The sequence below is a fragment of the Musa acuminata genome, chromosome BXJ3-9 (genome assembly GCF_036884655.1).
Source record: "Musa acuminata AAA Group cultivar baxijiao chromosome BXJ3-9, Cavendish_Baxijiao_AAA, whole genome shotgun sequence".
Taxonomy (NCBI): Eukaryota; Viridiplantae; Streptophyta; class Magnoliopsida; order Zingiberales; family Musaceae; genus Musa; species Musa acuminata.
In genome coordinates this window covers 2,540,951-2,565,529 of record NC_088357.1, presented here as the reverse complement: position 1 = coordinate 2,565,529, position 24,579 = coordinate 2,540,951, and the positions used below count along the sequence as shown (strand labels likewise).

Genomic DNA, 24,579 nt, shown 5'->3' with positions numbered 1-24,579 from the left:
AGTTAAAATTATAATGTTTACAAAAAAAATAGTCTGAAGATCTAAAAAATATAATTCATTTATTTTGTAAACAATATTTGATACATAATTATTTAACATAAATTTAAATTTTCAGTATCGCTTTCATAGGATGAGTCATTGGTTCATATCCAAAGTAGTCTAATTTGGATAGAACCATTGCGAATGAACATTATAAAATCAAAAGGATATTTAAATATAAAATATGAAACATTTGTTCTAAATTATTTTATAATTTTTAATGGTTTATGCTAAATTTAAAATTTTATTTCATGAGTCTGTCTTTAATAATCATTTAATAAAAAATTTTGAGTTGATTCAAATTATTTTTATCCTGTTTAAAATTTGTTGAACCAAACATATGGATCGAACCACCAAAAAGATAAAAATAAAGAAAGTTGGAAGGGTAAAATTGGAAAGTTCAAAAGTTCTACAAGGGCAAAAACAACAAAAATGGAGTGTTTTTTTGGAGAAAAAGTCAAAGGACGAATTGCAGAAAACAGGTTCATAAGTTTTAAAATGTTTTGTAGAACATTTCAACTTTGAAAAAATTTAACGCCCCTAATCATATGAAAGGATTATTTTATTTTTATCTTCATGGGATCCATTGTCATAGATCTTGACTCCTCGCTATGTTGCTTTCATCATCAAGTCGGTGGTGGTTGACGAGAATACGATGATTACTTTTAGAAAAAAAATATATTTTAAAATTTTTTTAAATTAGGGTGTTATATGTGAAATTATGAAAGTTAAGAGTTTTTCTCTAAAATCTTTTCGAAAGTCAAAACCTGAAGCTTTTTAAAAAATTGTCTAATTTAAAATATACTAATAGGAAAAATAATATTTAGCGTTTAAATAATTTTATTTGCCTTTGCTACCTGGTTAGATTCAAGTCCATCTATTATTTATATAAGTCGGCAACTAATTTGATAAGTTTGAATTATTGATTAAAGTATTTAAATTTAAATTGATAGAAGTAGATTCACTTTAGTTATAAATCAAATTTGTAAGAGAAGTGTGTTTTTGGGAGGGAAGGAACCATAGTCCATACTAGTACTATAAATGATGCTTATTCGTGCATCATTTTTATTTCTTGGGAAGTTGTAGTGTCAAGTACAAGCTCTCGTAAACATAATCAACAAGCCACTGCATGCATGCTGCACTTTCTGCTTCTAGCAGCATATCAGGTGGCGATGGGTGGCTCTGGGGACGAAGAGGTGGTGTCGAGGAGGCTCTTTGGGGAGGAAGTGATCAGCCACACCGTTGGTCCATAGACAACAGCTTGTCCATTGATCTGGAGAAGAAGCGCATAGTCTCCGATGCTCGAGGCGTTGTTGCTGCTCCACAAGTTCTTGTAGTAATCGTCACTCGCGACGGCGAGCTGCCCTCTGTGATCAATCCGGAGGAAGCAGTGGAGGAGGCCTCGGCCCGCCGTCCCCGACTGCCAAATGACGCCGACCGAGGCCTTCACGAGGACCAGGTTGCAGTCATCCTTCATGAGGAGGCTGTAATCCCTGGTCACCAGCTTGGCGTTCTCGTAAAGCATCTCTGACGAGAACAGCACGTTCTTCGCCGCGGGAAGGGCGTGCGTCCACCCCTCGTGGACGAGGGCGGCGCCGAAGCCGTAGTCGGGGGTCGACCACACGGCGGGGCCGTAGATGGCCACCACGCCGTCGGGTCGGAGCACTGCCGCGTACTTCCCCCTGTTGGCCCCGCGGAGGAACGGGGAGCGCCACACGATGGAGCTGCCGAGGGAGCTGGTGATGACGAGCTGGCCGCAGTCGGTAAGCGAGAGGGTGCGGTTGACGCCATGGCCGCGTGTGTAGGACTGGAAAACGCGGCGGCCTTCGACGTAGTGGACGAGGTTGCAGTCACGTTGCATGACGAAGGTGGCGGCACCGTAGGAGAGCTGCTCGTCGGCGCCGAGGACGTCGCCGGTGAGAAGAACGTTGCTGTCGTTGGCGGAGGAAGGGATTGCGAGGAAGGGAAAGACGGAAGCGAGGGTGAGCAGGGGGATCAGGGGAGGGACTGCCATCGTCGACGAACACTTACTTGAAGCTGGGCGGCTCGTCGATGCTTTGCGGTTGACCCATCTCGTGTGGTTTTTATAGGGCAGTGGAAGCGGAGGTGGAAGGAGGAGAAGTCTCCATCGATGGGACATGGTAAGTGGCGGTTCTTCAATGCGATTGCTGACTCAGTTTTGACCATGGCGACTTCCATCACGTGGTGGCGATGGAGACGGGGACCCGCCTGCCCTCCTCCACCGCAAAGACGCGCGTTTTCGGATGAGTTGGAAGATATGAGTTTGGGGCAAGAAGACGGCCATTACACGAGAGGAGGAGGAAGATTCAGAAAAAGGAAACCAGAAACAAATCTCAAAGTGTCGGAGGAGGAAGAATTACTACACAACTGGAAGCCTCCTTCCGATCATATTAGGCAAAATCATGCAAGTGAAGAATGTTTGATGATTCACCCTTGTGCAGTAACTGAGCTATACAGCTAAACAGATTTAAGCGTCAGATTTGAACTTGCCATGGTGGTCGACCACAACCGGAAACAAATGCATCGAGGATGAACTCGTACATGAATCTGCTAAGACAAATTCAGTATCAGTTGATCGGATGAACAGCACAAAAAGGGATCCAGAAACATTCATTTTTAGTGTGTCCTTCACAAGGAAGATCCAAGTGAAAACAAGAAGAAAACGATTTGCACACTACACATGTCATCCGTGTCTTTTACCGACAGAATTTTCCCGAGGAAAAAGTAAAGAAAATCTAATTTCCAGGTTCTCCAAATCACGCGTCAAACATAGAAGAATAATCTACAAACAATTTTTCATCCTGCAGACACAAATTTCTTGTTCAAGCACTCTTTCAAAAGCCAATAATCGCCTAACTCGAACAACAAGCATACTTTGAGCCTCCAGCAGAATCAGATACATTGATGGTCGTTCCTTGAGTTGGGGGCACTGCAGTCCTCGCCGCCTCTTGGGCTGCAAGTGCCTTCTTGTTTACGATGTGGTAAATCTCTGTGAGAACTGTTTGAAATGCCTTCTCGATGTTGTGTGATTCTAGTGCTGACGTCTCCAAGAAAGAAAGCCCCTCTTTCTCGGCAAGTACCTGGCCATCGTTTTCTGAGACCGCTCTCAAGTGATTCAAGTCTGACTTGTTGCCAGCCATCATGACGACGATGTTGGAATCAGCATGATCTCTTAGTTCGCGAAGCCACCTCTGGACGTTGTCAAACGTTTTCTTCTTTGTTATATCATAGACTAGGAGTGCTCCCACTGCACCCCTGTAATACGCGCTGGTTATGGCACGGTATCTCTCTTGACCAGCAGTGTCCCAGATCTGTGCCTTGATTGTCTTCCCTTCTATCTGTTCATTCCATCATGTTAAACTTTCACAGACACCGAACATCATGACATATACAAAAAATCTTGACACCATTTAAGGGAGATATGCATTGCATGTAATGAGGTTCCGAAACAATCGAGCATCTATTTAAGCTAATCAGGGAGGAAGTTTGATGTGACACATCGACTACAGAAGTAACGCAAATGAATAAGTAGGTCAATCTACAGGAGTCATTACTTGTTAACTAGCAATTGAAATTTATGGACACCACAATCTCCATCCGTTTGTACTATATCCATCATAAAGCTTAAGAGTTGTGTGGATCATATCAACTTGAACCTACATGATCGGCAACTCAGCAGCTGCTAACTAACTACACGACAACCCAGATTGTCACTGTGGTGGCTGCATTAAATAAAGAAACATCCACTTTTGATATTAATTGCTTCGATTCTTGTAAACAAGGATCGACACAAATGGGAACTTAAGCCCTAAACTTAGTTTTTGTTCAAGTTAGTCCCTGAAAATTATTGTGTTAAGCCCCATATGCCCCCAGCAAGTTAGGTCTATCTCGCTATCACAGACGACAGTTTTCCTGCTCAGTATGTTATTTCTTTCAATGTTTGGAATATGCTGACTCGTACCCAAGTGGTGAACATGGGATTTGGGACACATCATCATCATCTTTCTCTTCCTATTCATCGTCCACTCCAAGAACTAATTCCGGATGAAGTGGAAAATGCCACCATGTCAGCAACCAACTCTATGTACATTTAAGTACAAGCCATCGCAACAGAGCCGTGTGATTGAATAAGGAATGAAAACAAAGTAATGTCCGTAAATGGCTATATTTTGCCAACTAGGTGGCTCAGCCAAGCCAAGGATGAACGATACCTGATGAAATAATGTTCAGGGACCAACTAAAATAAAAACCGAAGTTTAGAGCTAATATTGACATTTCTGATAAAGCTTAGAGTCAATTTGTGACCGGTAGTTGCGGTGTCAAGCCTAGTCCAGTGAGATAAAATCAAAATGAACAAGTCTAGCTCATTTGTTTGAAATAATCCAATAAGTCCATAAGGACATGATGAATGGTACACAAGGATACGGGAAATCTTTTGTTTGCTAAAACCATCGAGTCATGTCTATGCCAATCTCAAGGTAGCAACTTTTCCACCTATTTGCGCAATCATATACTGTGGTCATAGCTTCAGAATGCATTACGAAGAGTGTCAAGTAATTCATTAGGATATCTGTAACACATCCTAAAGGGGGAAAATGTTATATCATACAACGCCTTGATCATAAATCAGCTAAAGAACAAATACTTTCGAGGCTGCTTTGACTTAGATTTCCTGTTTCAAAGGATGAGAAGATTAGGTCATTTTGGTTCTTGTTATGCCACATCCAATGATCCGCAAGCAGCATAACGCCCTATTTGCATTATATGAAATCCCGATACTACTCGGAGCGATCGCAACAGAGTTTTCCACGGCCTCAAGATATACTACACACGGATCTATAAGAGGAGGAGCAATAGGAATCGGGGGCAGCTCACCTGAAGGGTCTTGGTGGCAAATTCGACGCCGATGGTGGACTTGGAATCCAAGCAGAACTCGTTGCGGGTGAACCTGGAGAGGATGTTGGACTTACCCACGCCGGAATCTCCGATGAGGACGATCTTGAAGAGGTAATCGTACTCGTGGTCCACTCGGTGTGCCATCTTCACCGCCGCCTCCTCCTCCTCCTCCCGATCTGCATCAGATCCACCCGGAAAAGAACAAGAACCACCAATATCAACATCGATACCACAAAATCGCGATCGAATTCGACGCCAAAACAACACAGAAAACACGAGGAGATCAGAGATCAGCAAACGATGGATTCGAACATAGGGCCGTCCAACCAGAATCACAGAAATCGATGCCACAAAAACGCAAGGAGGAGAAGGGGGACGGATCTGGAGATGGAGCAGTACCTGGTTCCGAGATCTGGTCGAAGGAAGAGAAGAGAGAGCTTGAGATTGGATGGTCCGGTGAAGGGGAAGCGACGAGGCGTCACCAGTGTCAACGGCGAAGAGAACGGCAATGGCTCACGGCGTCACATATATATGAAAACAATAAAATCCATTAGTTATCGGATTTGGATATCCATCCCAGGATTGGGATCCGAATTAAAACGCACGCATCAAGCATGATTGATTCTTATCAAGTCGGATTCGGATCGACTGTTGGGTTTTCAGGCTCCGACAAAGCCCCGAATCTCTTCTAACTTTGCGTGTATCTTTGTGTTCATTGAATTAAATAATACATACTTATTTCAATTTCATTCAAAGTGATAAAATAATTTAAATTTATAATATTTTTATTAATTTATGTAAGACTGAGAGTGTATTACTATAAACTTTAACTTAAATATTTTTATCAATAATTTAAATTTAATAAAATTGACACATCTGTTATCCTATTAGTATGATTAGCTGACACCTATTAGTATACTTATCTTTCTAGATATAAATAAAAAATTAAAGAATAAAATAATTAATCAAAATATAAAATAGGTATGTAAAGTTCGATGAATTTTTGAAAAAGTCCCTAAATTTTAGAATTTCTCAAAAAGCACCTTTAAGTTTTAATTTTTTTTTAAAATAATCATCTTGCCCTATCGCCTTTCGCCCAACCCTTGATCGTGTTGTTGTCCCGTCGGTTGCTCCCCTCTATTATACCCACCCATTGATGAAGGTGCAATGACCTATGTCGCACTTCATTGAACTAATAATGGTGCGACCTTCGTTGAGTAAGAACATAGGTGGTATTATATAGTACCTCCATACCTAGTGACGATGATAAGGGTTGGGGGCTTGACGAGACTGCATAGCCTCGTCATGCCCCTTTCTTACTAGTGCAGTCTCCTCGTGCCCCTTCCTTGTTATTGGTCGTATGTGAGAAAGGAGGGGAGACGATTCATCCTTATGGCTAACAATGACGATGAAAGCTAGGAGACGAATAGGACACCCATAAACAAAACAAAGAAAGTCTATGAACGAGGCGAAAGTGTAGCCAGAGTTAACACAAGTGAATGCGTGCTAGGGCTGGAGTAGAAATTTTTTAAGATGACGTTGACAAAATCATATTTAGTTCTGCAAATTTTCTTACTCCACATGAAAATAATCCACATTTCAAAACCTTTTAAAAATGACACAGTGGTGGCTCATGAACACTTATTAAATCGATAAATCAATACATCAAGACATAATCTTAAACATAGAGTATATTTAAAAGTTATAAATTTCATTTCAATATTTGGATGGAAATCAAGATGTGCTTGCAAGAAAAATGTTCAATGGACAGTAGTAGGATAACTTCAGACTGCACTTGCAGATGATCTCTTTATATATTAGTAGATATCCATCAAACAAACTAATCCATGGTTTTTCTTTTCCATCAAGCTTTCTTCTTGCAGCCTCAAACTGATCTGCCATGTTTTATGGAACGGTAGAAAATACAAGAAAGATCGAACAAGACAACATGAAAGAAAGTTTCAGACCAAAATCATAAGAACTTGAGGTTATGGCAGTCCAGCTTGCTGCAGTTGGAGTCCCAGCTGCTCCTGCATTCACCTCCAGCCCCATCACAGCACTGGCACTTGATTCCCAGTGACTCCAGCACCGCGACATATCCTTAGCCCCAAGCCATCAACAAAACCAAATCAGTCAGAGTAACATCTCAAGCAGTCAGTATCTATGGAAATCTTGCAAGAAGTTTCAGTAGTTAGATAAAGGGTTAGGGATGGGTTCTTTGGTGCTCTTACTCTCTTGCTTGGTGAAGGGAAGTGGCCCAGCCTCTGCAGTACTCAAAGAGATGTGAACCTGGAAGGTGGAGACCAAGAGCAGCAGAACCATGCAGTGAAACCTTTGCAGACCCATCTTGTATCTTCTTCTTCTTCCAAGGTACATGCAACTTGTCAGCATTATTTATATCTAGCTTCTTTGATACTCCCTTTCTAATCTCATTATTAGGTGATGACCTTATAGAATGATCAACCTTGGTTGTAAAGTATACTTTTAGTTTGTTGTGTTAAATGCTTGTTTGGTGGAAAGGTGTAACCTCTGATTGTAATCCACATCATCTGATGGTATGATTATTAGAGAGGAAGATCTTTAGTGCAGGCCAAATTCATGCCTCATGGGCTGCATCCCAAGTCTACAACGTGTCACGCTCAAGATTCAAAAAGCTTCCACCATGTGTGGTCACATTGGTGCAAGTTCTTGTTGGATGATAGCACAAGATTACTTGTTTATGTTGACTTTGTCTGGTTGACATCAGAATGACCAAGCTATTGATGTAGGAAACCATGAGACTCACGGTTCATGCATCTTCCTTATCTTCTTTTTTTCTTGTGGGAGTGGAAGATCTCCTAACTCCACTGCCTGTAAGTGGTGCGTGTGTCTCATGCTGTTGCCTATTCTCTCTTCCCATCTCTATCCATGAGTCATGACTGATGAGTGTACCGTGAGAGAGCATAATATAAGATTTGTGATCGAATTAGGATTAACTCAAGGATACTTGATAGCATTTGGAAGAACGTTTACTGAAGTCCACCCACAGTTGAGGCATCATCATCAACATTGTATTGATGGCAAGTAGGAACAGCTTAAATGGCTTGATGTAGTTTTCATGTGAAAGATGAGCCACTTGGTTGACATGGATGGTGTTCTTCAACACAGTAGAAAACCTCAACCTGAGATGTGCAGAAGATTAGCCGGAAAGCTTTCACCTCAACGTGGATTACTAGATCTGTGGAATGGCTTCCCTCTCATGGAGATCTTTGATGCCAAATGGAACGACTGTTGCAACCATTAGTGGATGGCATTCGTACACCTATACGAACTCCATGAGAATGACTTGCTCAGGTCTATATCTCTCTATCTCTAATCCTTCAACCCGGTTTCTTGCTGAACATCGAACAACCACTGAAAAGCTAAATCCATGAGGGACGAGTCGTGGGTGGAGAAGACGAGGTTCTTCTCCACATACATGTCCGGCGGCGGATTGAAGGAGGGGTTCGGCCGCAGCCGGCACCGGAGGAGGAGGAAGGGTACTGTCAGGCCAGGCGAGGGTGAAGAGGGAGTACTCACGTCGACAATCTCTCCTCCTCTTCCTCCTCCGCGGCTGCCGCCTCCGCCTGAGTCGAGTATGGTGCTCGGCGGCCTCTTATCAGCGTGCTGGCGGATGACTTCATCGTCCGTGGCGACCAACCGAGACAAGGGCTTTGAAGGTCTTCCAACGCTCGTCTCTGAAGATGACGCAGTGCCTTGCTCCGGTCAACATGAAAAGGACTTATCCACCAGGCGTGGATCCTCTCCAGACACGATTTTAAATAGATTGCTCCAATTCCCACATCTCAACCGTCCACACGCCTGATTTACTATTCGTAGCCCCCTTTTTTTTTCTATTAATAATCTCATTATCATTAGTAATATATTTAATCTATATAGTTTTATTATTTATAATCCAAATATTATTAATTTTATCTTTTAATAATCTTTATTATCGAAAGAAATACTTTAGAAATATTAAAAAAAATAAAACAGGATTATATTTAGCGGCAAATATTAACATAAAAAACCACTCCAACAAATTAACCCATCAAATCGGATGATAATAGTTGTAGATGTAACCCTTTCTACTAATGCTAATTATTCTGATGAGAAAAATAAAAAAGGCACAAAACACACTATTCCTACATATATTCCATTCAAGAGAGCATTTCCACCCACAGATGCAACACTGCTGAGAAGCATAAACCGAGGAGGATTACAGGTTTAATATACATCTCACACAAAGTATAACACTTCAGCTGTTTCTTCACCTCCTTCCTCGTGAACTCGCTCAAGAGGCTGATGAGATCTCAGAGTATCTGTTTGAGACCACCTCCGATGGCTCAGTCGCATCGATGGGGCTTTTGGTCCTCAGCTCGACGTTGAGATAACTGGTCAGCACTTTCTTCACACCGAATCCCCGACTGCTGGGCTTCTTGTTGATCAATGGCGACCTCTCTCGCCCTGCTGGGCTAATTAGCGGCGCCGGCGAGAAGCATGGCGTCGCATAAGCCGTCATGCATGGAGTGCCGGAGGCAGGCACCGTCACCTTCTTCTGCGCGATGATGCTGACCGCTGGAACCGCCAACAGCGGATCCGAGTGCTTGCAGAAGTCGTCCACATGGAGCAAATCATCGATGCGGGCCACGATGTTGAACGCGAGGCTCTCCAGAACTCTGGAGTAGCTTTCCAGAATGGATTTGCCGATGTCCTGCAACGCTTAGCATGAGAAAGGCTGACACAACGCTTCCACCAAAGCGAGACCGAGAGTTGCAGGAAGCACCGACCTTGTTGAATTGGATTTTGCTGGTGTCCAACGATGTCTGGGTGAGGCTGGGGAACCTCTGCTTCAAGCACAGCAAGAGGGTCTCGGCCCTCTCAGCAAGCAGCTCCCTTTTGTCTGCGTCTACGATCATGTCCTTGACGATTTCCCAGGACGATTTAGCGGTGCTGCTGCTTGCTGGTTTCATGGCCGCTCGCCGGCGCCAGATGTAGATGGATGCCTCCACTCTGTTGGCGACTTCCAAGACTCGGTGTTCGGACGATAAATCGAGGCAGTCGAGAAGGCATTCGGGGGAGAACTGATCAGATGCAACATAACGATGGATCACATCACCCAGACTTGCTCTTCCATTCTGCGATCCAGAATCGAGTCAGTGGACGAGGAGGAGAACCCATGGAGATCTCTCTGCTGGAGAACACACCTTTGGTAGTGAACTGAGGTAAGACTCGGGTACTTCCATTTCCGCCAAACTGTTGCTGTTGATTGCCATCGCAGCCTTCAGGATCTGACTCGTGCATTCTCTTTTGTGCTGCAACTCCTTCCTCGTCTTCTCATGGAGGCCGCCGGGGGGGACCCGAGGAACGGGAAGCCACCACTTCTCTTCTTGCCGGTGAAGGGTTCGTCGGAAGGAGGCCGAGCCATCGGAATCCGGCGCCAGTATCCCTTGATCGACGTACCAAAACTCCGGATCACTGAAACTGTCCAGTATCTCCTGCAGAGAGCAACTCCCGATGAAGAACAGTGAAGAGGCTGAGAGCAAAAAGCTGGAGTCTGCATCAAATCTTACAAGGAGCATGTTGTCCAACTTCCTCAGCGCCGGAAGATTGATACATAGATCCGATCTTGGTCTGCAGGTCATGACCTGAATTCCAAAGGATGATGTCGTCATCATCATCATCATCATCATCATCGAGAAGAAGAAGAAGAAGAAGAAGAAGAAGAAGAAGACAATAGGAAGTACCTCGAACTTGCTCCCGTCAGGAAATGTTTGCCATGAGGGTATCATTTCGACGATGTGATCACTGACACACAGAAGCCACTCCATCTCCCTTCGCCACATGGTCTTCTTCTCAGAAGAAAGAGGCTCCAGCCTCCATAGCTGCCCGAAGATGGTGGCTGAGGAAAAAGACAGTTATTTTGGAATCAAACGCAATGCACAGATAGAAATGGGAAGCAATGAAGTGCTTACCGCAGAGATTAGTGATAGCATTTGAAATTGCCAGTGCAGTGCACGCTCCTTTGCCGCAGCCAGACATATCTTCTCCAAGTAGCAGTTTTGAGAACCTCTCCTTCATCATCTCGATTTCTGGTAGAACAACAACATGTATTTGCACGCTGTTACCGTGTGCTTCATCTAAAAGCAAATGTAGCTTCGTACAGATACAAATCGACACAAGCGAGAACCCAAAATGTGGTTGCAGAACAATCTGGTCGTGATCCAACTGATCCAAGATCAAGACTGGGTTACCTGAGTATTTGGGCTTCATCAGATGTTCTGTTCCATGGTGGTGGTGCTCATGGGCTTTGCCATCATCGTCATCATCATCCGATACCAAGTCAGAGACGGAGCTCTTCCGCAGAGGCCAACCCGGCGCCACCGCCGACTGCTCCGACGACGGTCCCTGATGGGCTCCACCACAAGGGTCGTGTGGCTCCTCGCTGGACGAGGTCTCGAGGCTCGAACTGCTGCCGCTGCACTCATCCTCTGCGGAGTCACTGAACAGGTCGCCTCCCAGTGCCGCCTCTCCGTGCTTGCGTTCCCCATTCTCGCCCTTTTCCGCCGCATCATCCATTCTGAGCAGCTCCAGGCGCCTCCCCGTGCTCCCACAGAAAAAGGGCTTGCCCACGGCAAGACCGGAAGACAAGATTTTGAGGGAGCCAACAAACTCAGAATGAGGAGGAAAAGGGGCAGAAAAGGTAATGGTTGCTGGTTGGGGCCGTCTGGTGGTGGTAATGGAGTGTGCAGAAGAAAGCCATCATCCGGTAAAGGAGAAGAGGCCTTGTGTGGGCTTCTCTAACCAGCAAGCATTCAGCAACAGCACATCCATTTAATATAGGAGAAGTTGGTGAAGGAGATGATTACGAGCGCTGGACCTTGCACATGAGCACACTCACACGACCCTCGCTTCACGGAGACGGGGAGGACGAGCGCCTTCGCCATTTAATTTGCCCCACGGCGGAGGAGGCAGCCACCGTAATTGTAATTGAAGGCAGCAACGGTCTCCGCATGCACACGGCGGCTGCCCGCTTTCCTCCCTCGCTCGATCTCAGACACGCTCTCTCGCCCGTTGCACCACGTCTCCTCTTTCCATTTCTTTATGTGCGTGCGCACTCCTTTTGATCCGTCGGAACGTTACAGACAGAAAAGAGAGGCGAGAGGAGAGAGAGTGCGTTCGTCGACTGTGGACGTAGATTTCAAAATTGAAATAAAATAGTTGGACCGAAAAGAAAAAGATTGCTTTTTGTGGCGTCGGGAGAAGTCAGATGCGGAGAAGACTGGTTTTGGCATGAGATTTGAACTGTGGGGGGGATCGCGGTGGTGAGGGCGGAGACGACGACAAAGCAGGCGTAGACGTCTCCCGGTTTTGGAAACCGACGAAGAGGGTCCCAGACAAAGTCAAAGACGAGCAAATCTCGGGAACGGCCCAACTCAGTACGCGCGTCGTATTGAGCCGTGGAGATCCCTTCACATGCGTGTCTTTTATCCGTTGGAGGCGACTTCGAGTGGTGTGCTCGCGTTCATTGTACCACGAGACACCGGGCGGTGACATTGTGTTGTACGATACGTGTCGCGCTGTGGCTGGTCGGTCTGGTGGGCCCGATGAAAAATGGAAAGTTTTATCGCATGTGTTTACACAAATACCGGTCACAGATTAAGAGAGAGTGAAAAATACAACAAAAAATATTTCTGTGGTTATGAGATATAAAAAGTAATTAAATAGATTAAAAAATGATTTAAACCTTTGACTTCATTTGATTTGGATAGAATATTTTTGAACAAACTTATAATGTCTTGATGAAAATATCATAAAACACTATAAGCTTATTCAAAACCACTGTATTAAAATAGAAATTTCTTTAATTATTTATTCTTGTTTCTAAATCAAAAAAGAAATTTGAATAGATTATTTTTTATGGAGTTACCAACTATACACCTATTAAAAACACACCAATTGACAATATTTTTAAATAAAATATGCAGAAGATAAAAGTAAAAGGGATTATGAAAAAGGTGGAAATGCCCCTTGAAAAATTTGAAAATAAGACACCTCATGAGAAAAGTCCAAAAAAAAAAAAAGTTTTTTTTCCTAGAAATCGCTCATGATTTATATGTTTCCATCCTATAGCAATTCGTTTATCCCATGTAAAGTTTCAAAAGATACAAAGAATAAAGAGATCCAATCCAACTCACACTGTTTTCAATTTATTCTCAACCATTTTCGATCTCCAAAAGTGGCACTTGCTTACAAGTGTTATTAAAAGTAAAAACATGTCCAAGCTCATGCTTGAATTTTACATAACCTGATCCATTGTCTCATCACGAAGTCTGTATTCTCTTGAATCCTAATGCCTCTGTATGAATCATTAGGACAGCAGATCTATCTGCGCTTGAAGTTTGTATCTTTGATGACAGTGACAGGGCACGATACATTTGACAGTACATAGTTCGATACGCTGCCCAGAAATATCCTGCAGAAACACTAGAATAAATAAGAAAATTTGAGACGAAAGTAAGTGCTAGTGGAATTACCATATTGTTGTCATCGAACTGCAACGTCCAGCAGAAACATAGATAATGTTTGTGCCACACAGCTGAGATAGATAATTCCCAAGTACTTAAAATATATTGATGGCTAACACTACTAACCAAATCTGACCTTGATGAGCCAAGACTACCAGTTGTCCATACATTCAACTCGGCTAAGAAGCATCGATAGCTTATTGATTTTTTTGGATCAATCAAAATGTTCATTCCAAAATTTCCTTCACTAGTATGCAAATCTTACAAAGTAACCGCACAGCATTTAACATCAAATGACCACAGGGGAAATGAGAGAAAAACATCAGAAATGGTTTCAGAGGAAACACCCAACATGAGGTAAATATGATTTTTGTGGCATACAGCATGTAGAAGCTATCCTGCTCCGTTTTGAGACATTTATAACTGGTCCAATGGATCATCTAAATTTGTATATTCAGAGAAATGTGTCTCAGATTAGGTGGTCTGAACCAGATACATATTTGTCTAATCTAAACCATCACCGTTAAGAGCAAAGGAGAAATAGATGCTAACATGGGCATTCATGAATCTAACAAACACCTTACATTTGAATTATCTGAATTCAAACTTTTATATTCAAAGATAAATTTCCAACAGGAAACTTTTATAGCAGCCTAAAATTTCACATCATATGGAAACATCTAGAAGATTATTAATATTGGCAAAAAGGAAAACAACTGCCCTTTGATCATTTTAACATGAGTAGATATGGAACCATTAAGTTTTCATTGACAACTGCTCACAAGGTTAAAGTTCATTTACCATTTACTGAAGCACAGATTCAATAAGAAGACCCAAAGAATTCAATTCTAACATCTTTTGTACCTAAAGTTAAAAAGCAAAACAAGAAGAGACCAAGCAAGTTGCCGATTTGCCAGCATTGCGGATGGGTAATCAATCCAAGCAGACCTCAACATCTGACAATGCTTTCTTTGCCAGAGAGTTCAGGAGGAACCCGACAATCAATGGCTGCTCTTCTTGAGTAAGGGCATATCCTTGTTACATAATATCTCTAGATTGCAGCTATCGTTTATATCATGATAGGATCAGTATGGGCTAAATCGGAGAGGGTGCATAAGTTAGTGACTCAAAAGCATTTAGTTGGCATGGCTCTCATGTTGTTGGCTGAGAGCTACCATGAACACTAGAACTAGCCAGAACAAGTCTATCATTCTACCTTGCATTTAAGATCAAAGTCAGGTACCATTTAGAAACGGAACAGAAGAAGTCTGAAAGCTATACACATGGTGAAACTCCATTTAATAAATGCTCCGAGCAGGTTTCAGCTGCAATATATCAATATCCTTTTTGATCTTTAACGTTGTTTGCTCATTGAAAATCCGTCTGGCAAAGGAAATTGCTTTTACCAGTTTATTACGTCTCAAATTTCGCAGTTTATGGGGGGTCAAAAACTGATGCAATCAACAAATGGTGAACCAAACGCTATCAGAATTCGAACAAATATATGGAGTAAGAGTATGATGCACTGCACGGGAAAAGCGGAAGCTTCTATATGTATCATGTTACCTCTGAATCTGGGTAAGACCTCTGCAACCCATGACCAGCGAGTCCAGCTTCAGCTCTTGCGCCGCTTCGCACAGCTTCTCCCTAGCGTCCCCCATGTATAACTTCATCACGATCTTCGCCTGATCCATTAATTTCACCGGGACGAGATATAAATCGAAACATATGTCTACAAGAAACAGTCTTTTTTATGAGAAATCAGAGGAGGGACCTCCTTTTGTTTGGAAGCGGCTTCGAGCATGTCATGGACGTCCGTATCGACATCCAGATCGTAGCTCTTCAACAAATCCAGCTCCCGGCGCTCCGTCAGAGGAATCAAAGCTAACAATTTGCGGAGCATGCGCACACAGAGACATGGTAAGCCGGAGCGATTCTATTTCTCAGAGGACGGTGCAGATTGAAACGAGAATTAAGGGGGCATGGTACGTACGACGAGCATCGGAGGAGTGCTTGGAGCCGGCGCCATGGAAGAACGACTTAGGGCGCACGACGTGGAGGACGATGAGGGTCTCGCCCGGGTCGAGGAGGTTGTCGATGGCCCACTGGAGCGCCCGCTTGCTGCTGCTGGAGAAGTCCAGCGCCACCCCGATCTTCCGGTCGCCCGCCATTCTCTCTTCCTGCTCTCAGCGGAGAAAGGAAAGCGGGGGCTCGCTTCGCCTCTAGGGTCTCCTCTTGCTCGTGGCTTTCCCATCGGCCCGAAGTGCTCGCGTTGTTTCTTTGACCCCGCCGGCTGAAACATGCCGTGCCGCACATCAAGCTGACCTGGTTTTGTTTGTGTTGCCAAAAACACTGTACCTGATATCCGAAATGTTTTCTGCATTAAACAGAGAAATTGCAGCACTTTAGGCTGACATGGGAACTAAAAACAAGAAAACATCGAGAAATACTTTTTTGCTGTTTTCTATACTCGAACATCTATACATATCGAGACGGGCATCGAGTAATTTCCTTTTCCGTTTCGGTTGCGACCCCTTCGCACGTGCCTGTCTACTGAGTGAATCCTCTGGGCCCCGCAGCTGTTCTCCAATCACATGACGGGCCCGTGTAAGATCGGGTAAGAGTAGGAACCCCGAGGAAACCGTAACAGTCGAGGAGAGAAGGTCGCGTGGCCGCCGATGGATACATTGCAACTGAATCGGCCGAGTTGGGCGGCGTATTCGTCCCCCATCTCTCTCGCCATCCACCCAACCACCCCTCACACCACCTCTCTCCATATATAATAAAACGAACATTTATTCTCCCTATATATTTCAATACGTTTATATTAGTATTTGGACGCCTTTTCTACGGTTACTCAAACTGTTAAATTATTTATTTATTTTTAAATAAAAATTACATCAAGAATGATATATATATATATATATATATATATATATATATATATATATATATATATATATATATATATATATATATATATATATATATATATATGCGCGCGCGCACACACACACACACAGAGGAGGCGGTTACTTCGACCTCTGCCTCGTCTTCTTGCTTCGTCGTCGGCGGAGCTGATGGCGCGGCGATTAAGGGAGAGCGGCCCTTTGATCCCTCGTTCGTTCGTTCGTCAGCTTGGCCTTCTTCTCAAGGTTGAATCCTGTCTTTCTCCTGACATGTTCTTGAATATAACGAACGGGAACCAACGACGAAACCCTCTGTGTCGATCAAGATTCAAGGGGTTTTGTTGTGTCTGTTAATCGATCGACGAGCCGACCGCACACCGATTCTGGATCGGTTTCCTTCTTGTAAAGAACAGAGTTCTGGATCGATCCGGCATGAAGATGACGTGCTTCTGCGGAGCGGATGGGTGGTGCGATCTCGCTTGTGCTCGGTAGCCATGACAATCTATGTTGCTAGCGAGGCTTTCAAGGTTTGTTCGCGCCCCCGCTGTTTTTTCTACTTCTTGGCTGTTCGAGGCATGCCTTTCTGGGTTGATTGCGATTCTGTTTGCTGCTATGGGGGAAGGTGCCATGGAGACGTCTATGGAGGTTCAACTTCTTGCGGAGAAGTGGAAGCTTCTGCTCGCTTGACTCTCTGTTTCAGGTGTCATTTCTTTTCATGTATTCTTTAATCGCCTCGAGGAAAGAACCGACTAATAAAATAGCAGGCACTCTTTAATCGCCTTGAAGAAAGAGCGGACTTTCTTAGGGCCAAATGATTTCTTGGGTATGTAGCATTAAAGATTGAGGGTTGAACGTGGTCATAGGCTCAAATCTCAGAGTCATTAGATCTAACTACTTGGAATGGCCGGCATGCCTACAGAGTAATCTGGTTTTGGATTTGAATGGATGATGATCAAATTAAGGCAACTTGAAATAACTTGACATTGCTAATCATTTAAGCTTCACGTTCAGTAGAGTGGTTTAGTCCCCCCTTGGTGAGCCTGGCACATAGCTAAACCTATAGCATTTAGTTTTTGTTGTTGTAGATTCATTCTGGACATTAAGGCACAGGAAGATGCCGAAATGACCTTATAGTGTGTGCCATCTTTTTGCTTCGAGTCATTAGTTCAATAGTATTTATGGATGGTGCATGATGCTATTAATCATCTAAGGTTGTTTGTCATGTTCTATCTTTTCTCTGATCAAAAGGAGTAAACAAGCAACACCATGATGCTTACAAGAATAGATTCTTGTTGGACTGCAATTTATTGATGACTACAGAAGAATCTTAAGCTTGTTGTGCACTAGGCTGAATGGATGTTTTGAAGTTAAGACTGAAATTTCTTTTAGTAGTTTATTTTTTCTTCTAGAATCTACAGTTTAGAGGAATAGGAACAAAAGATGTGGAGTATGAGGCTTCATCAAGGTGTTATGTTTTTTTTTTCTTTTTGCCAAAACATGCCACATGTTTGTGTTGCCTTTGATGTCATGGTGCTATATAGAAGATGGAAGTAAACTGATATTTTATTATAATTAATTCAAATATGTTTGAATTTCCAGTTCTGAGATGAATAGTGCTGATATAGTGCATGAATGGACAAATTATGTTAGGAATATCCTACAATTTTTTTTTTTTTTATGGAAAGGGGTATCCTATGATCAAACATGTAGCATTTCATGCATGTATGTAGCATTTACATCTTTATTGTGTTCTCACCATCTCGCCTCTTCTCTGCCATTTGATTTATACATCAGAGACATTTTAGCTCTTCAACAATCTTCTAAATTGGATGATATCAATCTTCAAAATTGCCGATTATTGAAAAGTCTGATGGTTACCTATCATACTTATTCCCAATGATCAAGTTATATTTATGATCATGCATGTGGTTATATTTTGTTTTCTTCAGGTTTTATCTAAATGTCATTTTCTGAAGGTTTGGCTATCTTTTAGTTATCAGAAAAAGATACTTTTTGAGTAGCCTTACCTATCTCATGTGATGGTTATTGGGGTATAATATAACATGGGGAATTTTCTGGAACCGCTTAATGAGTAGCTCAGATGTATGGGATGCAATACTACTTTGTAAAATGTTTCTGTTGTCTGAATCATTAAATGAATTAAAGACTTATGCCATTATTTTTCCTCAGTGTGTACATGGTTTGGCAGCGCGTGGGATGGACCGGACTTACTGGATCTTGGATTTATGATACTTTCGGTGTGTATACTATGTTGTGTTCTCCTGTCCAGGCTTTAATAACATCAAATATTTGGGCAAACAAAATTTGACCAAATTGTAAGAATCATCTTATGATTGTTAATGGTTTTCACAGGAACCTGGGAAAGAAAGAGGTCGTACCTTCATCCTTTTGCTCTTGCATAGTGGTTTGTTAATCTTAATTTCTTTGTTAAGTCGCTGATAGCTTGCATGATCTATTGTAAATGCGCATATGGAATCATCGTGAATTCTTAAAACTAGTAATAACTAAACTTCAAATTTGAAGTGGTACAAATTTGAAGTGGTACATGTTTTAGAAATAACTAAACTGCAACATTTTCAGTTGATTTATGTTTTTATCAACCACTGCTTGTTCACTTACCTTTCATGTTCAATGTATTTCAATTATTCTAACTTGCTAAGGCATGATAATATTCTCTCTCGGTAACACAACGGATGGAGACATTTCTTTATTTTGCTTTAACATTCTTTCTTTTTTACATATCCTGGCAACCATGTCTGCGTTTAAGAGTGTTATGTCACATATAATACTGATAATTTTTCTTGTCTCTGTTTTAAGTGGCGTTATATATAGTTTGATGCATGGCTTTTTCTGTTGCAGTGGATGTTTAATCCTTTTGTTTATCATAGCAAATGCTTGTATACCATTCTCCTCTGGCGGGGAGAGTTGGTATATTTAGGTGTACATCTTAATGCATATCGACATTATCTTGTATCCGTGTTCTGTTAATCCTTTTTTCCTGGACATGTTGTTGCCTAATGTGGAGCATGTTTGATTCAGGCTTCTCAAATATTGCGGATAATTGCTCATTATTATTCTACCCCGCATCGCTGCCGTGAGGTGAAAATATATTATTCTGGTTAAATTGACTGAAGATATTTAAGTAATATTAACATCTTTAAGAATTTTATAGATTTCTATATATTTGCAAGGATATATATATATATATATATATATATATATATATATATATATATATATATAATGTATTATAAATTTCAGTATGAAACAGGTTTACTTACAAACTGAAGTGATTAAACAAGAATAAAGTATTGACGAGTAGTGTCGTATCATCTCCATTGAGACAGCTGCAAGTTTCAGGAGGCATAACTAATTGCTTACCATCGGCCGTCAAAAAGTCCTTACGAACATCGATTATGATACCGTACTACTTCCTATAACCCAAGATACACACATGGGCCACACAAACAAAGAGAAATGTCAGGTGCAGCAAACTAATATCAAAAAGAGAAGTGAAACTTACCACCCAATGTAATTAATCTAGGCCAGACAGGAGTATCCAAAATGTAGGAAAAAGAATCAAACTCGTTCTACATTGTTTCATAATGGCACTGATGCAAAGAGACACAGACTACCCATTCAAGCGGCCTTTAATGAATCATGTTTTCTGGGTTTACTAGATAAGGAAGGCATAATACCTGCTATACAGGCTGATGCAGGACCAACGCCCTCCTATTTTTGCAAATTACAACAAAGAAACTGACAAGTCTAGCACACCAATAAATGAGAGGTGTATGAAAACTGAAGCATTCTGATTCACTAGAGGAATATTCAAGTACTCACCAGACAGAGTAATAACAATTTCTGGACCTATCTGATCTGATCTACATCAGCACCATCATAAGGTGGCTATCCAAAACTGGAATGTAATGCCACAATGATTGATGAGACACTGTTCTCATGATCAATAATGGATGCTTATGACAGTTCCAAGCAAACTTCTGGTCAGACTAATCCCTTCATTCTGATACTAACTGCCACTTCATCATGCTCGTTGACTCGCTTACAATGCCTTTGGGTGCAGCGATGACCATGGGGATTTTTCCTGTAGCGTTAGATATGTACTCCACATGAATCTACCTGTCCAGGTGGAGTAAAATATATGCTGGTGCAACTACTGTTCAAGCCACTTTTAAGCCAAGCAATGCTGCCAATTTCAGACCCTACAGAGGCCAACTCATGACTTGGAATGGGTGGAGGCTCAACAAACTCAATAAACTCTGGACCACGAAGAGCTAGAAGAATGGCTCCCATCTTGAATGATACAGCATCTGTGCCCACATCGTTGCGGAACCTGAGGTTCACAGGAAACATTGTTAAGAAATTTACAGATGCCACCACCAGGTTTGAAGGCTTCATAAAGTGGGCCACCCAGTAGACCTCGTCCTGATGCTTCAGGACCACTCAACCGACGAGGTGTACTATTATATGGGCTGAAAGCACTCCCTTTAGCAACTGGTCGGAAGAGGTTAGGTGGGTTTCTCGACTCAGGTACGAGGGGTTCATCTCTAATGACGACAACCTCTCCAGAATTCTCTGAAGCATTTTCCCTCAAACTAGGATCTTTTACTTCCATGGATTTAAAGGAATTGACATTACTAAAAGACAGAGATTCATCTGAAGAACCTTTGGCTCTCTCAATACCAGCAGCATCTCCTGAAGAATCACATGATATCGTTTTGTACTGTTTAGCTTCAATACATGTACGCCTCAATGTGGAATTCCAATGGTTCTTTATTGCATTGTCTGTTCTCCCTTGTAAAAGCCTCGCAATTGATGCCCACTTGTTACCATGGATTGCATGAGCAGAAGTAATGATGCGGTCCTCTTCCTCTACATTAAACATGGTCAAACTTGTTCACAATCTTACAACTAAAAAGACAAGTAGCAAAAAACAAAAAACAAAAAAACAGCATAAAGCATCACTTTCTTTTGTAAGATGCACATGATTCAACATGATATCTACCATTTACTATTGCATCCAATATACATAAAGGATGTTATGAGATCAAGTTTCTATCCAGTTTAGGAAGTCAAACTTGCATCAATTTTTTATTGATGATCTTATCTCAGTTAAACCAAACCCTCAAACATGGTTTAGCAGACACAGAAAGAATTGTAAGCGTTTAAACTTTTTGGCAATGAACCATATAAGATTAATCACACAAAATAACAGGTCTGATCCTTCAGTCTACTACATTAAAAAAAAAAAACTTTTCTTACCCCATCATAGCAGGTGCCACACGGACCCCATCACTGCCTCCAATCACAAGGTAAATCATAAAAAAGTAGAAAATGTATTGCATTCTGATAATTTACCACATTTCTATTTGATGACAGAGACTCTCAAAAAAGTGCTATATGAAGACACAAAGGAATATTAAACGGTAGAAGTCAAACTAGCTATTTCTAGATTCTGCCACCGGAGAAAAGAGAACTAGGTTATGTCACTATTATGAAGAAATTACACCTTAAATGATCACCATTTCCCCAAACCACAACCAGACAGGCCATTATATTGCAATAGACTTTAGGAAAGACTATCACTAGAATTACAAGCCACTAAGCTCGCTTTTCATCGTGTTATATGCTTATCTGTCCAAGCCATCAAGATAGCCACCTTGCCATCATATGCAACAAAAGCTTTACCTAAAGAGAACAGACTACCCTTAAGGTTGGCGCATCTCTAAGACAAATCATAAAGAGTTGTTGGATTAAACTAGCCCATCGGTGTCTACCTTCTCACTTCTCCTCTTCTTACCAGTAACTATCCTTCATTCTTTCTTCCTGTTTTCTCTTGTTAGTTTCCTTAACCAGATAACCCATCTTATCTACCGAACAACATCTTAGCTAAACTACGTTAGCCCAATTATTTTATTTCTGAAACAGCGTGCCGTAAAATTTTATCCTAGAATGCTAGACATTGATACGAGAAAATATAAAGCATTTTATTCTGCTATGCAACTTTTCATGCAGTAAAAATCAGAACTCATATCTTGCAGAAGACAACAGAAAAACCGGTGTCTTGACATGAATCTCATTGTCCAATATACACTATTAGATTAACTGCTATGGAGACTAGTAATGAAAGAATCATTACTCCACACCTATTGTTGTATATCATTTGCAGAAAGATCATAAATGCCAATATCCAGGGAGATCCAAGCATGTGTCCTTCCACTAATTCTACCACCATCCCATGTTCAATGATGGGTATGCTCACAGAACATTTTGCAGCTCAAGGAGGTCTTTATCATAGGCATCCGAACATAACTTCAGGTAAAGGAACATGTTCTCGGGTCTCCAAAGATAAATTCAAGATTATTTGCGCATGTCTGTGGATTTCAAACTCACAATGGCAATTTGGGGCTGATCACCAAAACCCTATTAGATAGATTTCTACGCCAACGTCTCAAACAAAACCTAGAAATCACAGACCCAAAGAAGAAGACAAAAGGGGGGGGCTAAGTACCAGTGAAGGGGCGGCGCTTGACGTAAGGGTCCAGTTGGTTACACCATCGGAGACGGCACGACTTCCCGGAGCGCCCGGGGACCCAGCGCGCGATCAGGCTCCAATTCCTCGCCCCGAACTTGTCCACCAGCCGGCTCAGCATCAAGTCCTCCTCGGGCGACCATGGGCCTTTCACCCGGTCCTCCACGGCCGCCACCGCACCGTCTCCGCCGCCGCTAGCGGGCCCATCGAGCACCGCCACGTCGACGCTGCTCCCATCCCCCGGTGCCGCGGGTTTCGATCCTCCCGCCGACCCGTCGACGACGGCGACGGGGGAAGGAGGAGACGAGGTCGTATGGCGAGGAGGAGGAAAGGCGGTCTCGGGTTCGGCCTCCATGGCTGGGGCTTCCATTTCCACCCTCTTCTTCGAGTAACAGAAACAATAGCAGGATTACCGACCGCCTAACCGCAGTTTAGGCTCAGAAGTCCACCGAGAGATGACGGGGGAAAGAAATAGCGAGGAGCAAATGCCATGAGCAGGTTTACCATAGTGAACAACGCAAGTCACTTGATGACTACTTTGTAAGTCCCCATCTTGGGCTCAGTGGCCCAAACCTTCCTTAGCAACTATGGGCTCGCCAACGAAGAGAAGGTATTCGACGAAACGTGGAAGACGAAACGTGGAAGGTATTCCCTAGCAACTTTTATGTTCCTCGTGACCAGCGCATAAGGTATTCGACGAAACGTGGAAGAGTCTAAGTTATATGTAATCGATAGTGCTCGACATTAAGATGCAGGCACAGAACATCCACACAGCATTACATATGGCACCCTGCGACATTTCACATCATACATAGGAGACGAAGCAGCGAATGTACGGCATACTACTACTGCTGCTGCTACTCGATGGGAAGCATGACTTCGTTGGTGCGCAGGAAAGGCAGCGTCCAGGGCGGGTTGTACCTGGCGAGGAGGAAGTCCCCCACCACCTTGTGCCCGTCACGCTCCAGGCACCGCCTCAGCTGCTCCACCCTCTCCGCCACCGCCTGGTCGGTGGTCAACCCGCTAAACCTCACCACCCCGAACTTGGCCTCCCCCTCGTCCCTCACCACGACCCGTTCGTCCACCGGGGCCGGCGCCTCCTCCGCCCGCGAGTACTTGGACGGCAGCACGAATTGCATGGTCACTTCCTTGCCCTCGCCGGCGACGTTGGTGATGACGGGCGCGGTCATGGCGATCTTCTCTGGGCCGTCTTTGGTGATGACGGGGGCGGTCATGGCGATCTTCTCGGGGCGGACGTTCTGCGGCTTGCCGAGGGCGCCGATGTAGTTGGCAAGGATCATGAAACCGCCGTCAGGGTCGCCGCGGAGCTTGGAGGGGTCGTAGGTGACCTCAGCCACCACCCGAGGGGAGTACTTCCTGATCTCATAGTCTGGGCAAGCGTGGATGACTTCATACTTGGGCGTCTCCACCGAGATCTTCCCCAGAATGAGACCCATCTCTCTCTGCTATAACTTCCGCTCAGCGTGAGATGAGGACAGAGATTTATGTGGCGGAGTCGATAGTTTCTTGCAAGTTAAGCTAGATATATCAAATGGGACGTCTCCTGAAGCGTGTGGCGGTCGTCGCAGGATGA

The 24,579-nt window shown here is 43.0% G+C and overlaps 5 protein-coding genes, 2 long non-coding RNA genes and 1 pseudogene across 9 annotated transcripts; 1 reads left to right on the top strand and 7 right to left on the bottom strand.

The window, feature by feature from the left end:
- Nucleotides 1–1,201: 1,201 nt before the first annotated feature.
- Nucleotides 1,202–2,308, bottom strand: LOC103997252 (mannose-specific lectin 3-like). Its single transcript, XM_065168999.1, has one exon. It carries the CDS (start codon nucleotides 2,177–2,179, stop codon nucleotides 1,202–1,204), a length of 978 nt encoding a protein of 325 aa, XP_065025071.1. The 5' UTR covers nucleotides 2,180–2,308.
- Nucleotides 2,309–2,785: 477 nt separating this feature from the next.
- On the bottom strand, nucleotides 2,786–5,495 carry LOC135649870 (ras-related protein Rab11C). The gene is made up of 3 exons (XM_065168787.1): nucleotides 5,356–5,495; nucleotides 4,936–5,132; nucleotides 2,786–3,398 (listed from the first exon to the last, which is right to left on the bottom strand). The coding sequence occupies exons 2-3, from the start codon at nucleotides 5,098–5,100 to the stop codon at nucleotides 2,913–2,915; spliced, it is 651 nt and encodes a 216-aa protein (XP_065024859.1). The 5' UTR covers nucleotides 5,101–5,132; nucleotides 5,356–5,495; the 3' UTR covers nucleotides 2,786–2,912.
- A 1,235-nt stretch (nucleotides 5,496–6,730) lies between these two features.
- Nucleotides 6,731–7,328, bottom strand: LOC108951195 (uncharacterized). The gene is made up of 2 exons (XR_001975514.2): nucleotides 7,188–7,328; nucleotides 6,731–7,056 (listed from the first exon to the last, which is right to left on the bottom strand). It is a non-coding gene; the product is annotated as an uncharacterized LOC108951195 (long non-coding RNA).
- Nucleotides 7,329–9,095: 1,767 nt separating this feature from the next.
- Nucleotides 9,096–12,131, bottom strand: LOC135649290 (rop guanine nucleotide exchange factor 7-like). 2 transcript variants are annotated; one of them, XM_065167503.1, is made up of 7 exons: nucleotides 11,229–12,131; nucleotides 10,950–11,066; nucleotides 10,722–10,876; nucleotides 10,548–10,622; nucleotides 10,182–10,472; nucleotides 9,765–10,112; nucleotides 9,096–9,688 (listed from the first exon to the last, which is right to left on the bottom strand). In XM_065167503.1, the coding sequence occupies exons 1-7, from the start codon at nucleotides 11,551–11,553 to the stop codon at nucleotides 9,269–9,271; spliced, it is 1,731 nt and encodes a 576-aa protein (XP_065023575.1). In that variant the 5' UTR covers nucleotides 11,554–12,131; the 3' UTR covers nucleotides 9,096–9,268. The 2 variants fall into 2 exon arrangements, with proteins under 2 accessions (XP_065023575.1, XP_065023576.1); XM_065167504.1 differs by having other exon boundaries at nucleotides 10,182–10,622; nucleotides 11,229–11,721.
- Nucleotides 12,132–13,157: 1,026 nt separating this feature from the next.
- LOC103996889 (universal stress protein PHOS34) lies at nucleotides 13,158–15,790 on the bottom strand. Its single transcript, XM_009417941.3, has 4 exons — nucleotides 15,496–15,790; nucleotides 15,277–15,386; nucleotides 15,069–15,187; nucleotides 13,158–13,450 (listed from the first exon to the last, which is right to left on the bottom strand). Exons 1-4 carry the CDS (start codon nucleotides 15,671–15,673, stop codon nucleotides 13,360–13,362), a joined length of 498 nt encoding a protein of 165 aa, XP_009416216.1. The 5' UTR covers nucleotides 15,674–15,790; the 3' UTR covers nucleotides 13,158–13,359.
- Nucleotides 15,791–16,522: 732 nt separating this feature from the next.
- LOC135649242 (uncharacterized) lies at nucleotides 16,523–18,899 on the top strand. 2 transcript variants are annotated; one of them, XR_010501203.1, is made up of 4 exons: nucleotides 16,523–16,938; nucleotides 17,034–17,111; nucleotides 18,602–18,669; nucleotides 18,785–18,899. It is a non-coding gene; the product is annotated as an uncharacterized LOC135649242 (long non-coding RNA). The 2 variants fall into 2 exon arrangements; XR_010501202.1 differs by lacking the exon at nucleotides 18,785–18,899 and having other exon boundaries at nucleotides 18,602–18,724.
- A 1,042-nt stretch (nucleotides 18,900–19,941) lies between these two features.
- Nucleotides 19,942–23,538, bottom strand: LOC135648657 (transcription factor MYB1-like; annotated as a pseudogene).
- A 139-nt stretch (nucleotides 23,539–23,677) lies between these two features.
- Nucleotides 23,678–24,514, bottom strand: LOC135648658 (heme-binding-like protein At3g10130, chloroplastic). Its single transcript, XM_065166535.1, has one exon. The coding sequence runs from the start codon at nucleotides 24,440–24,442 to the stop codon at nucleotides 23,843–23,845; it is 600 nt and encodes a 199-aa protein (XP_065022607.1). The 5' UTR covers nucleotides 24,443–24,514; the 3' UTR covers nucleotides 23,678–23,842.
- Nucleotides 24,515–24,579: the final 65 nt, after the last annotated feature.

What these genes read in the sequence shown, in the direction of transcription:
- LOC103997252 (XM_065168999.1), bottom strand. Translation starts at nt 2,179, where the DNA reads ATGTCCCATCGATGGAGACTTCTCCTCCTTCCACCTCCGCTTCCACTG.
- LOC135649290 (XM_065167504.1), bottom strand. Translation starts at nt 11,553, where the DNA reads ATGGATGATGCGGCGGAAAAGGGCGAGAATGGGGAACGCAAGCACGGA. An exon ending in GATGAAGCCCAAATACTCAG is followed by an intron (nt 11,067 to 11,228) that starts GTAACCCAGTCT and finishes TTGTTCTACCAG; the next exon opens with AAATCGAGATGATGAAGGAG. An exon ending in CTGACGGGAGCAAGTTCGAG is followed by an intron (nt 10,623 to 10,721) that starts GTACTTCCTATT and finishes TTTGGAATTCAG; the next exon opens with GTCATGACCTGCAGACCAAG.
- LOC135648658 (XM_065166535.1), bottom strand. Translation starts at nt 24,442, where the DNA reads ATGGGTCTCATTCTGGGGAAGATCTCGGTGGAGACGCCCAAGTATGAA.
- LOC135649870 (XM_065168787.1), bottom strand. Translation starts at nt 5,100, where the DNA reads ATGGCACACCGAGTGGACCACGAGTACGATTACCTCTTCAAGATCGTC. An exon ending in TTGCCACCAAGACCCTTCAG is followed by an intron (nt 3,399 to 4,935) that starts GTGAGCTGCCCC and finishes TGGAATGAACAG; the next exon opens with ATAGAAGGGAAGACAATCAA.
- LOC103996889 (XM_009417941.3), bottom strand. Translation starts at nt 15,673, where the DNA reads ATGGCGGGCGACCGGAAGATCGGGGTGGCGCTGGACTTCTCCAGCAGC. An exon ending in GCACTCCTCCGATGCTCGTC is followed by an intron (nt 15,387 to 15,495) that starts GTACGTACCATG and finishes GCAAATTGTTAG; the next exon opens with CTTTGATTCCTCTGACGGAG. An exon ending in CCGCTTCCAAACAAAAGGAG is followed by an intron (nt 15,188 to 15,276) that starts GTCCCTCCTCTG and finishes TTAATGGATCAG; the next exon opens with GCGAAGATCGTGATGAAGTT.